The following is a 16,828-nucleotide window of genomic DNA, read 5'->3' as shown; positions in this document are numbered from 1 at the left end:
CTGGAAAAGGGAACTATTTGGGACGTAGCCCTTGTATTTTATTAGCTGGTTCCAGTCTGTCACAAACAGACATCTCTCCTCCCAGCCATCAGGAGCACCTGCTGCTCTCACATCCCCTGCAAGTCCCTCAGTGTGTGTGTGTGTGTGTGTGTGTGTGTGTGTGTGTGTGTGTGTGTGTGTGTGTGTGTGTGTGTGGGGGGGGGGGGGGGGGTGTGTGTGTGTGTGTGTGTGTGTGTGTGTGTGTGTGTGTGTAAAGGTGTGTGTAAAAGGTTCTACACTAGGACCCAGTGGTTTTCTTGTGGGGAGGCCGGCTCAAGACTGAGTCATTGTCTGAGAGGAGACAGTCATCAGAACAGGATAACATGATGGTTGACTAGTGGAGAAATGCTGCACTCAACTATGGAACCCAGCAAAGTTCTTAATTTCTTGCCATCCGGTGAGTTGACCAGCCAACCCTCTCTTCTCCTCTAGAGAGAGCGAGCGAGAGAGAGAGAGAGAGAGAGAGAGAGAGAGAGAGAGAGAGAGAGAGAGAGATCCTCTGGGTTCCCTTACACCTGCTATAGGGTTGAGAGGGGAAGGGAACGTGGAGACGTTTATGTTTTTGTGTGTAGCTGATCTTTCAGAATCAGACAGTTGCTGTTGTGTGTTGGGTAGAGAGATACACTACAGAGATATTATGTGTTTCATTGTGGTTTTCAGGCTTGGTGTGGCATTCAGTATTTCTCTTCCAGAATGCAGATGTTAAAGTGTGTGTGTGAGCAGAGAACTGGGAGCGGAGCTGGGATTTGTGTTTCTGTCTGGTATGAATCCGACTAGTGCTGTAAGAGTGAAAGAGAGAGAGAAGCGAGAGAGAGATAGAGAGAGCACAACCTTGCCATTGAGAAGGGTAGACACAGGAAATCCTGGCTCCCTGTAGAGGAAAGGCTGTGCAACCACAGCACCACAGCAGAACCTGAGACGGAGCTGCATTTCCTGACAAAATGTGAAAAATATATAACAATTAGAGAGTGACATTTCTCCAAATTTGAAACCCTTATTCAAGGTTTCAAAGACCTCTCTGATGAGAGTAGGCTACCCGTCCTGTTGGGGGAGGACGCAGAGAGCTGTGGGTTGGCAGCGCACTACATTGCTGCCTGCCATAAGATGAGGGACAGTGTCTGACAGACCAATCAACCTGCACATGTCCTCTATTGTATGCTTATTGTTATTGTTCAATGTATGTGTCACGACCTGGTCTTAGTATTTTGTGTTTTCTTTATTATTTTGGTTAGGCCAGGGTGTGACATGGGTTTATTTATGTGGTCTGTTTTGTCTTGGGGTTTTCGTAGGTATTGGGATTGTGGCTTAGTGGGGATCCCTAGCAAAGTCTATGGCTGTCTGGAGTGGTTCTCAATCAGAGGCAGGTGTTTATCGTTGTCTCTGATTGGGAAACATATTTAGGCAGCCATATTCTTTGAGTGTTTCGTGGGTGATTGTTCCTGTCTCTGTGTTTGTTGTCACCAGATAGGCTGTATAGGTTTTCACGTTACGTTTGTTGTTTTTGTATTGTTCGTGGTTTCTTCTTGATTAAATATGTAGCAAGAATACCACGCTGCATTTTGGTCCGACTCTCCTTCACCTAAAGAAAACCGTTACAGAATCACCCACCACAACAGGACCAAGCGGCGTGGTGACAGGCAGCGGCAGGAGGAGCAGCGATCACAGGACTTCTGGACTTGGGAGGAGATATTGGATGGAAAAGGACCTTGGGCACAGCCTGGAGAATATCGCCGCTCCAAAGAAGAACTGGAGGCGGCGAAAGCGGAGAGGCGCTGGTATGAGGAGGCAGCACGGCGACGCGGATGGAAGCCCGAGAGTCATCCCCAAAAATGTATTGGGGGGGGCTCACAGGGAGTATGGCTACGCCAGGTAGGAGACCTGCGCAAACTTCCTGTGCTTACCGGGGGGCTAGAGAGACCGGGCAGGCACCGTGTTATGCTGTGGTGTGCACGATATCTCCAGTGCGGGTGCATAGCCCGGTGCGGTACATACCAGCTCCGCGTATCGGCCGGGCTAGAGTAAGACTCGAGTCAAGTGTCATGAACCCAGCTCTACGCATCTGGTCTCCAGTGCGTCTCCTTGGGCCGGCTTACATGGCACCAGCCTTGCGCTCGGTGTCTCCGGTTCGCCTGCATAGCCCAGTGTGGGCTATCCCACCTCGCCGCACTGGCAGGGCGACCGGGAGTATTCAACCAGGTAAGGTTGGCCAGGCTCGGTGCTCAAGAGCTCCAGTGCGCCTGCACGGTCCGGTCTATCCAGTACCACCTCCACGCACCAGCCCTCCGGTGGCAGCTCCCCGCACCAGGCTTCCTGTGCGTGTTCTCGGCCCAGTACCACCAGTGCCAGCACCACGCATCAGGCCTACAGTGCGCCTCGCCTGTCCAGCGCTGCCAGAGCCTTCCTCCTCTCCAGCGCTGCCGGAGTCTCCCGCCTATCTAGCGCTGCCAGAGCCTTCCGCCTCTACAGCGCTGCCGGAGTCTCCCGCCTGTTCAGAACTGCCAGTCTGCAAGGAGCTGCCAGTAAGGAGCTGCCAGTCTGCAAGGAGCTGCCAGTCTGCAAGGAGCTGCCAGTCTGCAAGGAGCTGCCAGTCTGCAAGGAGCTGCCAGAGCTGCCAGTCTGCAAGGAGCCGCCAGAGCTGCCAGTCTGCAAGGAGCCGCCAGAGCCGCCAGTCTGCATGGAGCAGCCAGAGCCGCCAGTCTGCATGGAGCAGCCAGAGCCGCCAGTCTGCATGGAGCAGCCAGAGCCGCCAGTCTGCATGGAGCAGCCAGAGCCGCCAGTCTGCATGGAGCAGCCAGAGCCGCCAGTCTGCATGGAGCAGCCAGAGCCGCCAGTCAGCATGGAGCAGCCAGAGCCGCCAGTCAGCATGGAGCAGCCAGAGCCGCCAGTCAGCATGGAGCAGCCAGAGTCGCCAGTCAGCTTGGAGCAGCCAGTCAGCATGGAGCAGCCAGAGCAGCCAGTCAGCATGGAGCAGCCAGAGAAGCCAGTCAGCATGGAGCAGCCAGAGTAGCCAGTCAGCATGGAGCAGACAGAGCCGCCAGTCAGCATGGAGCAGCCAGAGCCACCAGTCAGCATGGAGCAGCCAGAGCCGCCAGTCAGCATGGAGCAGCCAGAGTCGCCAGTCAGCATGGAGCAGCTAGTCAGCATGGAGCAGCCAGAGCAGCCAGTCAGCATGGAGCAGCCAGAGCAGCCAGTCAGCATGGAGCAGCCAGAGTAGCCAGTCAGCATGGAGCAGCCAGAGCTGCCAGTCAGCATGGAGCAGCCAGAGCTGCCAGTCAGCATGGAGCAGCCAGAGCTGCCAGTCAGCATGGAGCAGCCAGAGCTGCCAGTCAGCATGGAGCAGCCAGAGCTGCCAGTCAGCATGGAGCAGCCAGTGCTGCCAGTCAGCATGGAGCAGCCAGAGCTGCCAGTCAGCATGGAGCAGCCAGGATCTGCCAGTCAGCCAGGATCTGCCAGTCAGCCAGGATCCGCCAGTCAGCCAGGATCTGCCGGAACCACCAGTCAGCCAGGATCTGCCAGAACCGCCAGTCAGCCAGGATCTGCCAGAACCACCAGCCAGCCAGGATCTGCCAGATCCAACTACCTGCCTGAGCTTCCTCTCAGTGCCGAGCTTCCTCTCAGTGCCGAGCTTCCCCTCAGTGCCGAGCTTCCCTCAGTGCCGAGCTTCCCTCAGTCCCGAGCTTCCCCTCAGTCCCGAGCTTCCCCTGAGTAGTTTACCAATTAAATGGTCTGACGGAGATGTGGACATACTCGGTATACAAATCCCAAAAGAAAGAAATTATCTCACTCCAATAGATTTTTATAGAAAGTTAGGAAAATAGATAAGATCTTGCTACCTTGGAAAGGATAATACCTGGTTAACTCTTTAGTCATATCACAGTTGACCTATTTGCTCATGGTTTTGCCTACACCTAGTGGTCTGCTTTTTAAATTATATGAACAAAAAATATTCATTTTATTTGAAATGGCAAGCCAGACAAAATGAATAGGGCCTATTTATATAACGAATATGAATTCGGAGGGCAGAAATTATTAAATATTAAAGCATTAGACCTCTCACTAAAGGCATTAGTCATACAAAAGTTATACTTAAATCCAAACTGGTTCTCTAGTAAATTGGTAGGAATGTCTCATCCTATGTTCAAGAATGGCCTGTTTCCCTTTATTCAGATTACAGCGGCTCACTTTCAGTTGTTTGAAAAGGAAATCATCTCCAAAATATCGTTATTTTTTTAAACAAGCCTTAGACAGTTGGTTGCAATTTCAGTTTAATCCACCTGAAAAGACAGAACAAATAATACAACAAATATTGTGGTTAAAATCAAATATACTAATTGATTAAAAAAAAGTATTTTTCAAAGAAATTTAAAAAAAAAGGTATAATTTTAGTGAATGATATCTTAAATAGGACTGGTGGAGTTATGTCACACATGCAGCTAACACAGACATGGATTTTGTGGTAATTGCAGCATTACCATAAAAATGGAAGAGGCAAGTAGAAGGGGAAAAAAGTAAGGAACTTGTATGTCGGCCTTTTTTAAAGAACAGAAATAGTTAAAGAGAAGTGTGATGAATAAAAACATATACCAATTTCATTAAAGGACCAAAAACGGACAGCTGTGCCATATTGTCACGATCGTCGTAGTGAGGAGACCAAAGCGCAGCGTGGTGTGAATACATTATTTTAATGTTAGGCAAATGAACACGAAGAACACCAAACAAACAAACAAACAAACAAACAAACAAACAAACAAACAAACAAACAAACAAAATAATAAGACGACCGTGACCGCTATCAATACTGTGTGCAAACATGCAACATCACATAGACAATAACCCACGAACCCAAACTGGAAAATGGCAACCTAAATAGGTTCCCCAATCAGAGACAACGATAAACAGCTGCCTCTGATTGGGAACCAATCCAGGCCAACATAGACCTACAATATGCCTAGACTAGACATGCACAACTCTAGATGAGACAAAAACACACATACCACCCTCGTCACACCCTAACCTAACCAAAATATATAAAGAAAACAAAGAATACTCAGGTCAGGGCGTGACACATATAAATTGCAAAATAGTTGGGAAGAGATTTTGGTTTATGAATTGATGCGCAAAACAACGCCGGATTCAAAACTTCTAATTGTTCAATTTAAATTACTATACAACATTTTTGCAACCAATAGAAGGTTAGAGAACAAGTATTTGATACACTGCCGATTTAAACAGCAAACAATGCAGAATTAGGCCGATATCCAGAAAATAGCGGTTCAATTCAACAACCACCTAAAAAGAAGCTATTCCCAAATCTTCCATAACAAAGCCATCACCTGCAGAGAGATGAACCTGGAGAAGAGTCCCCTAAGCAAGCTCGTCCTGGGGCTCTGTTCATAAATCTTTGTGGGCACAGTGGTGTGTAATGTTTACTGTTAATTTGTATTGTTTATTTCACCTTTGTTAATTATCTACTTCTGTTGGCCATCATTGTAAATACGAATTTGTTCTTAAAACTTCTTAAGGCTTGGGGGCAGTATTTTCACGTCTGGATGAAAAGCGTGCCCAAAGTAAACTGCCTGCTACTCAGGCCCAGAAGCTAGGTTATGCATATTATTAGTAGATGTGGATAGAAAACACTCTGAAGTTTCTTATACTGTTTGAATGATGTCTGTGAGTATAACAGACCTTATTTGGCAGGCGAAATCGCGAGGACAAACATCCAGGAAAATATAAATATTTTGAGGTCAGTGGGTTTTATACGGGGATCTGGATTTCTAAGACACTTGTTTGCAGTTCCTTTCGCTTCCACTAGATGTCAACAGTCATTAGAAATTGGTTGATGTTATTCCTTTGTGTAATGAAGAAGTAGAGCAGTTCCGAACGAGGGTCGAGTGAAGTGTACTGTTTGTTAGAGGCACACGACCTGAAAGCACACTCCACTTTGTTTTCGTCCGGCATTGAACACAGTTTATCACGTCTTAAATTTTAGCGATTATTTATGTTAAAAATTACCTAAAGTTGTATTAGGAAAGTTGTTTGAAATGTTTGGAACAAGTTTACAGGTAACTTACTAGATATTTTGTAGTCATATTGCGCGAGTTGGAACCAGTGTTTTTCTGCATCAAACGCAGAAATATTATAGTGTTATAGTGTGTGTTATAGTGTATATAGTGGGTATTATAGTGCGTGTTATAGTGTGTATAGTGTGTATTATAGTGTGTGTTATAGTGTATATAGTGTGTATTATAGTGTGTGTTATAGTGTAGTATCATATAGTATGTATTGTAATGTGTATTATAGTGTAGTATCATATAGAGTGTATTATAGTGTGTATTATATAGTGAAGTATCATATAGTGTGTATTATAGTGTGTGTTATAGTGTATATAGTGTGCATTATAGTGTGTGTTATAGTGTATATAGTGTGTATTATAGTGTGTGTTATAGTGTATATAGTGTGTATTATAGTGTGTGTTATAGTGTATATAGTGTGTATTATAGTGTGTGTTATAGTGTATATAGTGTGTATTATAGTGTGTGTTATAGTGTATATAGTGTGTATTATAGTGTGTATTATATAGTGAAGTATCATATAGTGTGTATTATAGTGTGTGTTATAGTGTATATAGTGTGTATTATAGTGTAGTATCATATAGTGTGTATTATAGTGTGTATTATATAGTGAAGTATCATATAGTGTGTATTATAGTGTGTGTTATAGTGTATATAGTGTGTATTATAGTGTGTGTTATAGTGTAGTATCATATAGTATGTATTATAATGTGTATTATAGTGGAGTATCATATAGTGTGTATTATAGTGTGTATTATATAGTGAAGTATCATATAGTGTGTATTATAGTGTGTATTATAGTGTATATAGTGTGTATTATAGTGTAGTATCATATAGTGTGTATTATAGTGTAGTATCATATAGTGTGTATTATAGTGTGTGTTATAGTGTATATAGTGTGTATTATAGTGTGTGTTATAGTGTAGTATCATATAGTATGTATTATAATGTGTATTATAGTGGAGTATCATATAGTGTGTATTATAGTGTGTATTATATAGTGAAGTATCATATAGTGTGTATTATAGTGTGTATTATATACAGTGCCTTGCGAAAGTATTCGGCCCCCTTGAACTTTGCGACCTTTTGCCACATTTCAGGCTTCAAACATAAAGATATAAAACTGTATTTTTTGTGAAGAATCAACAACAAGTGGGACACAATCATGAAGTGGAACGACATTTATTGGATATTTCAAACTTTTTTAACAAATCAAAAACTGAAAAACTGGGCGTGCAAAATTATTCAGCCCCTTTACTTTCAGTGCAGCAAACTCTCTCCAGAAGTTCAATGAGGATCTCTGAATGATCCAATGTTGACCTAAATGACTAATGATGATAAATACAATCCACCTGTGTGTAATCAAGTCTCCGTATAAATGCACCTGCACTGTGATAGTCTCAGAGGTCCGTTAAAAGCGCAGAGAGCATCATGAAGAACAAGGAAAACACCAGGCAGGTCCGAGATACTGTTGTGAAGAAGTTTAAAGCCGGATTTGGATACAAAAAGATTTCCCAAGCTTTAAACATCCCAAGGAGCCCTGTGCAAGCGATAATATTGAAATGGAAGGAGTATCAGACCACTGCAAATCTACCAAGACCTGGCCGTCCCTCTAAACTTTCAGCTCATACAAGGAGAAGACTGATCAGAGATGCAGCCAAGAGGCCCATGATCACTCTGGATGAACTGCAGAGATCTACAGCTGAGGTGGGAGACTCTGTCCATAGGACAACAATCAGTCGTATATTGCACAAATCTGGCCTTTATGAAAGAGTGGCAAGAAGAAAGCCATTTCTTAAAGATATCCATAAAAAGTGTTGTTTAAAGTTTGCCACAAGCCAACTGGGAGACACACGAAACATGTGGAAGAAGGTGCTCTGGTCAGATGAAACCAAAATTGAACTTTTTGGCAACAATGCAAAACGTTATGTTTGGCGTAAAAGCAACACAGCCCATCACCCTGAACACACCATCCCCACTGTCAAACATGGTGGTGGCAGCATCATGGTTTGGGCCTGCTTTTCTTCAGCAGGGACAGGGAAGATGGTTAAAATTGATGGGAAGATGGATGGAGCCAAATACAGGACCATTCTGGAAGAAAACCTGATGGAGTCTGCAAAAGACCTGAGACTGGGATGGAGATTTGTCTTCCAACAAGACAATGATCCAAAACATAAAGCAAAATCTACAATGGAATGGTTCAAAAATAAACATATCCAGGTGTTAGAATGGCCAAGTCAAAGTCCAGACCTGAATCCAATCGAGAATCTGTGGAAAGAACTGAAAACTGCTGTTCACAAATGCTCTCCATCCAACCTCACTGAGCTCAAGCTGTTTTGCAAGGGGGAATGGGAAAAAATTTCAGTCTCTCGATGTGCAAAACTGATAGAGACATACCCCAAGCGACTTACAGCTGTAATCGCAGCAAAAGGTGGCGCTACAAAGTATTAACTTAAGGGGTCTGAATAATTTTGCACGCCCAATTTTTCAGTTTTTGATTTGTTAAAAAAGTTTGAAATATCCAATAAATGTCGTTCCACTTCATGATTGTGTCCCACTTGTTGTTGATTCTTCACAAAAAAATACAGTTTTATATCTTTATGTTTGAAGCCTGAAATGTGGCAAAAGGTCGCAAAGTTCAAGGGGGCCGAATACTTTCGCAAGGCACTGTAGTGAAGTATCATATAGTGTGTATTATAGTGTGTGTTATAGTGTATATAGTGTGTATTATAGTGTGTGTTATAGTGTAGTATCATATAGTGTGTATTATAGTGTGTGTTATAGTGTATATAGTGTGTATTATAGTGTGTGTTATAGTGTATATAGTGTGTATTATAGTGTGTATTATATAGTGAAGTATCATATAGTGTGTATTATAGTGTGTGTTATAGTGTATATAGTGTGTATTATAGTGGAGTATCATATAGTGTGTATTATAGTGTGTATTATATAGTGAAGTATCATATAGTGTGTATTATAGTGTGTGTTATAGTGTGGTATCATATAGTGTGTATTATAGTGTGTGTTATAGTGTGGTATCATATAGTGTGTATTGTAATGTGTATTATAGTGGAGTATCACATGTTGTGTATTATAGTGTGTGTTATAGTGTAGTATCATATAGTGTGTATTATATAGTGAAGTATCATATGACATGATGTCCCAGTGCTCAATTGGATTCAGGTCTGGGGAACGGGCGGGCCAGTCCATAGCATCAATCCCTTCCTCTTGCAGGAACTGCTGACACACTCCAGCCACATGAGGTCTAGCATTGTCTTGCATTAGGAGGAACCCAGGGCCAACCGCACCAGCATATGGTCTCACAAGGGGTCTGAGGATCTCATCTCGGTACCCAATGGCAGTCAGGCTACCTCTGGAAAGCACATGGAGCTGTGCGGCCCCCCAAAGAAATGCCACCCCACACCATGACTGACCCACCGCCAAACCGGTCATGCTGGAGGATGTTGCAGGCAGCAGAACGTTCTCCACGGCATCTCCAGACTCTGTCACGTCTGTCACATGTGCTCAGTGTGAACCTGCTTTCATCTGTGAAGATCACAGGGCGCCAGTGGCGAATCTGCCAATCTTGGTGTTCTCTGGCAAATGCCAAACGTCCTGCACGGTGTTGGGCTGTAAGCACAACCCCCACCTGTGGACGTCGGGCCCTCATACCACCCTCATGGAGTCTGTTTCTGACCGTTTGAGCAGACACATGCACATTTGTGGCCTGCTGGAGGTCATTTTGCAGGGCTCTGGCAGTGCTCCTCCTGCTCCTCCTTGCACAAAGGCGGTGGTAGCGGTCCTGCTGCCGGGTTGTTGCCCTCCTACGGCCTCCTCCACGTCTCCTGATGTACTGGCCTGTCTCCTGGTAGCGCCTCCATGCTCTGGACACTACGCTGACAGACACAGCAAACCTTCTTGCCACAGCTCGCATTGATGTGCCATCCTGGATGAGCTGCACTACCTGAGCCACTTGTGTGGGTTGCAGACTCCGTCTCATGCTACCACTAGAGTGAAAGCACCGCCAGCACTCAAAAGTGACCAAAACATCAGCCAGGAAGCATAGGAACTGAGAAGTGGTCTGTGGTCCCCACCTGCAGAACCACTCCTTTATTGGGGGTGTCTTGCTAATTGCCTATAATTTCCACCTGTTGTCTATTCCATTTGCACAACAGCATGTGAAATGTATTGTCAAACAGTGTTGCTTCCTAAGTGGACAGTTTGATTTCACAGAAGTGTGATTGACTTGGAGTTACATTGTGTTGTTTAAGTGTTCCCTTTATTTTTTTGAGCAGTGTACATTGTTCTCAATGAGAGACACACAATCCATGTTCTTGAGAGAAACATACCTTGGTATATAGTGTGAGATTCTCCAAACTATTTCAGATGATACTTTATAAAAAACTGTATATAGTAACTCATTCTTGTGTTCTTCTTCTCCAGACGCTGATGACTCCGGCTGTGTCCTACTCAACACATCAAGAAAGGTAAGGATTAGAATGGTTACTCAAAGCCTCCTAGTTTCTGGGATGGAAAATATGATGCCTTCTGGGATAGTAGTCCTAATTCCAGTCTTCAATATTTTATTAATTGACATCTATATTGCCATATGTCTTTATCTATTGACATCTATAATACCATATGTCTTTATCTATTGATAATACATCTATAATACCATATGTCTTTATCTATTGATAATAAATCTATAATACCATATGTCTTTATCTATTGACATCTAAGATACCATATGTCTATATCTATTGACATCTATATTGCCATATGTCTTTATCTATTGATAATAAATCTATAATACCATATGTCTTTATCTATTGATAATACATCTATAATACCATATGTCTTTATCTATTGACATCTATAATACCATATGTCTTTATCTATTGACAATACATCTATAATACCATATGTCTTTATCTATTGACATCTATTATACCATATGTCTTTATCTATTGATAATAAATCTATAATACCATATGTCTTTATCTATTGACATCTAAGATACCATATGTCTTTATCTATTGATAATATGTCTATAATACCATATGTCTTTATCTATTGACATCTATAATACCATATGTCTTTATCTATTGACATCTATAATACCATATGTCTTTATCTATTGATAATATGTCTATAATACCATATGTCTTTATCTATTGACATCTATAATACCATATGTCTTTATCTATTGACATCTATAATACCATATGTCTTTATCTATTGATAATATGTCTATAATGCCATATGTCTTTATCTATTGACATCTATAATACCATATGTCTATATCTATTGACATCTATATTGCCATATGTCTTTATCTATTGATAATAAATCTATAATACCATATGTCTTTATCTATTGACATCTATTATACCATATGTCTATATCTATTGACATCTATAATACCATATGTCTTTTTCTATTGACATCTATAATACCATATGTCTATATCTATTGACATCTATAATACCATATGTCTTTATCTATTGACATCTATAATACCATATGTCTTTATCTATTGACATCTATAATACCATATGTCTTTATCTATTGACATCTATAATACCATATGTCTATATCTATTGACATCTATAATACCATATGTCTTTATCTATTGACATCTATAATACCATATGTCTTTATCTATTGATAATATGTCTATAATGCCATATGTCTTTCTCTATTGATAATATGTCTATAATGCCATATGTCTTTATCTATTGACATCTATAATGCCATATGTCTTTATCTATTGATAATACGTCTATAATGTCATATGCCTTTATCTATTGTAAATATGGGATCCCTCTCCTTTTTAATGTAAATCTGGGATCCCTCTCCTTTTTAATGTAAATCTGGGATCCCTCTTCTTTTTAATGAAAATCTTGGATCCCTCTCCTTTTTAATGGAAATCTGGGATCCCTCTCCTTTTTAATGGAAATCTGGGAACCCTCTCCTTTTTAATGGAAATCTAATGGAAATCTGGGATCCCTCTCCTTTTTAATGGAAATCTGGGATCCCTCTCCTTTTTAATGGAAATCTGGGAACCCTCTCCTTTTTAATGGAAATCTAATGGAAATCTGGGATCCCTCTCCTTTTTAATGGAAATCTGGGATCCCTCTCCTTTTTAATGGAAATCTAATGGAAATCTGGGATCCCTCTCCTTTTTAATTGAAATCTGGGATCCCTCTCCTTTTTAATGGAAATCTGGGATCTCTCTCCTTTTTGATGTAAATCTGGGATCCCTCTCCTTTTTAATGGAAATATGGGATCCCTCTCCTTTTTAATGGAAATCTGGGATCCCTCTCCTTTTTAATGGAAATCTAATGGAAATCTGGGATCCCTCTCCTTTTTAAATGAAATCGGGATCCCTCTCCTTTTTAATGTAAATCTGGGATCCCTCTCCTTTTTAATGGAAAATCTGGGATCACTCTCCTTTTTAATGGAAATCTGGGATCCCTCTCCTTTTTAATGGAAATCTAATGGAAATCTGGGATCCCTCTCCTTTTTAATGTTAATCTGGGATCCCTCTCCTTTTTAATGAAAATCTGGGATCCCTCTCCTTTTAAATGGAACTCTGGGATCACTCTCCTTTTTAATGGAAATCTGGGATCCCTCTTCTTTTTAATGGAAATCTGGGATTCCTCTCCTTTTTAATGGAAATCTAATGGAAATCTGGGATCCCTCTCCTTTTTAATTGAAATCTGGGATCCCTCTTCTTTTTAATGAAAATCTGGGATCCCCCTCATTATAAATGGAACTCTGGGATCACTTTCCTTTTTAATGGAAATCTGGGATCCCTCTCCTTTTTAATGGAAATCTGGGATCCCTCTCCTTTTTAATGGAAATCTAATGGAAATCTGGGATCCCTCTCCTTTTTAATGGATACCTTGGATCCCTCTCCTTTTTAATTGAAATCTGGGATCCCTCTCCTTTTAAATGGAACTCTGGGATCACTCTCCTTTTTAATGGAAATCTGGGATCCCTCTTCTTTTTAATGGAAATCTGGGATTCCTCTCCTTTTTAATGGAAATCTAATGGAAATCTGGGATTCCTCTCCTTTTTAATGGAAATCTAATGGAAATCTGGGATCACTCTCCTTTTTTAATGGATACCTGGGATCCCTCTCCTTTTTAATTGAAATCTGGGATCCCTCTTCTTTTTAATGAGAATCTGGGATCCCTCTCCTTTTAAATGGAACTCTGGGATCACTCTCATTTTTAATGGAAATCTGGGATCCCTCTTCTTTTTAATGAGAATCTGGGATCCCTCTCCTTTTAAATGGAACTCTGGGATCACTCTCATTTTTAATGGAAATCTGTGATCACTCTCATTTTTAATGGAAATCTGGGATCCCTCTCCTTTTTAATGGAAATCTGGGATCCCTCTCCTTTTTAATGGAAATCTAATGGAAATCTGGGATCCCTCTCCTTTTTAATGGACACCTGGGATCCCTCTCCTTTTTAATTGAAATCTGGGATCCCTCTTCTTTTTAATGAAAATCTGGGATCCCTCTCCTTTTAAATGGAACTCTGGGATCACTCTCATTTTTAATGGAAATCTGGGATCCCTCTCCTTTTTAATGGAAATCTGGGATCCCTCTCCTTTTTAATGGAAATCTGGGATCCCTCTCCTTTTTAATGGAAATCCGGGATCCCTCTCCTTTTAAATGAGACTCTGGGATCACTCTCCTTTTTAATGGAAATCTGGGATCCCTCTCCTTTTTAATGGAAATCTGTGATCCCTCTCCTTTTTAATTGAAATCTGGGATCCCACTTCTTTTTAATGAAAATCTGGGATCCCTCTCCTTTTAAATGGAAATCTGGGATCCCTCTCCTTTTTAATTGAAATCTGTGATCCCTCTCCTTTTTAATGGAAATCTGGGAACCCTCTCCTTTTTAATGGAAATCTAATGGAAATCTGGGATCCCTCTCCTTTTTAATGGAAATCTGGGATCCCTCTCCTTTTTAATGGAAATCTAATGGAAATCTGGGATCCCTCTCCTTTTTAATTGAAATCTGGGATCCCTCTCCTTTTTAATGGAAATCTGGGATATCTCTCCTTTTTGATGTAAATCTGGGATCCCTCTCCTTTTTAATGGAAATATGGGATCCCTCTCCTTTTTAATGGAAATCTGGGATCCCTCTCCTTTTTAATGGAAATCTAATGGAAATCTGGGATCCCTCTCCTTTTTAAATGAAATCGGGATCCCTCTCCTTTTTAATGTAAATCTGGGATCCCTCTCCTTTTTAATGGAAATCTGGGATCACTCTCCTTTTTAATGGAAATCTGGGATCCCTCTCCTTTTTAATGGAAATCTAATGGAAATCTGGGATCCCTCTCCTTTTTAATGTTAATCTGGGATCCCTCTCCTTTTTAATGAAAATCTGGGATCCCTCTCCTTTTAAATGGAACTCTGGGATCACTCTCCTTTTTAATGGAAATCTGGGATCCCTCTTCTTTTTAATGGAAATCTGGGATTCCTCTCCTTTTTAATGGAAATCTAATGGAAATCTGGGATCCCTCTCCTTTTTAATTGAAATCTGGGATCCCTCTTCTTTTTAATGAAAATCTGGGATCCCCCTCATTTTAAATGGAACTCTGGGATCACTCTCCTTTTTAATGGAAATCTGGGATCCCTCTCCTTTTTAATGGAAATCTGGGATCCCTCTCCTTTTTAATGGAAATCTAATGGAAATCTGGGATCTCTCTCCTTTTTAATGGATACCTGGGATCCCTCTCCTTTTTAATTGAAATCTGGGATCCCTCTTCTTTTTAATGAAAATCTGGGATCCCTCTCCTTTTAAATGGAACTCTGGGATTACTCTCATTTTTAATGGAAATCTGGGATCCCTCTCCTTTTTAATGGAAATCTGGGATCCCTCTCCTTTTTAATGGAAATCTGTGATCCCTCTCCTTTTTAATTGAAATCTGGGATCCCACTTCTTTTTAATGAAAATCTGGGATCCATCTCCTTTTTAATGGAAATCTGGGATCACTCTCATTTTTAATGGAAATCTGGGATCCCTCTCCTTTTTAATGGAAATCTAATGGAAATCTGGGATCCCTCTCCTTTTTAATGGATACCTGGGATCCCTCTCCCTTTTAATTGAAATCTGGGATCCCTCTTCTTTTTAATGAAAATCTGGGATCCCTCTCCTTTTAAATGGAACTCTGGGATCACTCTCATTTGTAATGGAAATCTGGGATCCCTCTCCTTTTTAATGGAAATCTGGGATCCCTCTCCTTTTTAATGGAAATCTGGGATCCCTCTCCTTTTTAATGGAAATCCGGGATCCCTCTCCTTTTAAATGAGACTCTGGGATCACTCTCCTTTTTAATGGAAATCTGGGATCCCTCTCCTTTTTAATGGAAATCTGTGATCCCTCTCCTTTTTAATTGAAATCTGGGATCCCACTTCTTTTTAATGAAAATCTGGGATCCCTCTCCTTTTAAATGGAAATCTGGGATCCCTCTCCTTTTTAATGAAAATCTGTGATCCCTCTCCTTTTGAATGAAAACCTGGGATCCATCTACTTTTTAATGGAAATCTGGGATCACTCTCATTTTTAATGGAAATCTGGGATCCCTCTCCTTTTAATGGAAATCTGGGATCCCTCTCCTTTTTAATGGAAATCGAATGGAAATCTGGGATCCCTTTCCTTTTTAATGGAAATCTGGGATCCCTCTTCTTTTTAATGGAGATCTGGGATCCCTCTCCTTTTTAATAGAAATCTGGGATCCCTCTCCTTTTTAATGGAAATCTAATGTAAATCTGGGATCCCTCTCCTATTTGATGTAAATCTGGGATCCATCTCCTTTTTAATGGAAATCCGGGATCACTCTCCTTTTTAATGGAAATCTGGGATCCCTCTCCTTTTTAATGGAAATCTAATGGAAATCTGGGATCCCTCTCCTTTTTGATGTAAATCTGGGATCCATCTCCTTTTTAATGGAAATCTAATGGGAATCTGGGATCCCTCTCCTATTTGATGTAAATCTGGGATCCATCTCCTTTTTAATGGAAATCTGGGATCCCTCTCCTTTTAAATGGAACTCTGGGATCACTCTCCTTTTTAATGGAAATCTGGGATCCCTCTCCTTTTTAATGGAAATCTGGGATCCCTCTCCTTTTTAATTGAAATCTGGGATCCCTCTTCTTTTTAATGAAAATCTGTGGTCCCTCTCCTTTTAAATGGAAATCTGGGATCCCTCTCCTTTTTAATTGAAATCTGGGATCCCTCTTCTTTTTAATGAAAATCTGGGATCCCTCTCCTTTTAAATGGAACTCTGGGATCACTCTCCTTTTTAATGTAAATCTGGGATCCCTCTCCTTTTTAATGTAAATCTGGGATCCCTCTTCTTTTTAATGAAAATCTTGGATCCCCCTCCTTTTTAATGGAAATCTGGGATCCCTCTCCTTTTTAATGGAAATCTGGGAACCCTCTCCTTTTTAATGGAAATCTAATGGAAATCTGGGATCCCTCTCCTTTTTAATGGAAATCTGGGATCCCTCTCCTTTTTAATGGAAATCTGGGAACCCTCTCCTTTTTAATGGATATCTAATGGAAATCTGGGATCCCTCTCCTTTTTAATGGAAATCTAATGGAAATCTGGGATCCCTCTCCTTTTTAATGGAACTCTGGGATCACTCTCCTTTTTAATGGAAATCTGGGATCCCTCTTCTTTTTAATGGAAAT

General features: G+C 41.3%; 1 protein-coding gene across 2 annotated transcripts in view; it reads left to right on the top strand.

Moving 5' to 3' along the window:
* The first annotated feature begins 325 nt into the window (after positions 1–325).
* slc4a11 (solute carrier family 4 member 11) overlaps positions 326–16,828 on the top strand; it is a 150,177-nt gene continuing 133,674 nt past the window's right edge. Inside the window, exons 1-2 of one of the 2 annotated variants that reach the window (XM_090211755.1) lie at positions 326–436; positions 10,554–10,597. Coding sequence is in view for 1 of the 2 variants with exons in the window: in XM_090211754.1 (XP_090067880.1) it covers positions 385–436; positions 10,554–10,597 (96 nt within the window). In the remaining variant the exon portion in view is untranslated. The remainder of the gene's footprint in view (positions 437–10,553; positions 10,598–16,828) is intronic. The other variant, XM_090211754.1, reaches the window with a different exon arrangement.

This window comes from Oncorhynchus mykiss, chromosome 19 (assembly GCF_057628025.1).
Source record: "Oncorhynchus mykiss isolate SJ-2025 chromosome 19, ASM5762802v1, whole genome shotgun sequence".
Lineage (NCBI taxonomy): Eukaryota > Metazoa > Chordata > Actinopteri > Salmoniformes > Salmonidae > Oncorhynchus > Oncorhynchus mykiss.
Note: the sequence above shows the minus strand (reverse complement) of the source record. Positions and strands in the feature narration are given on the sequence as shown.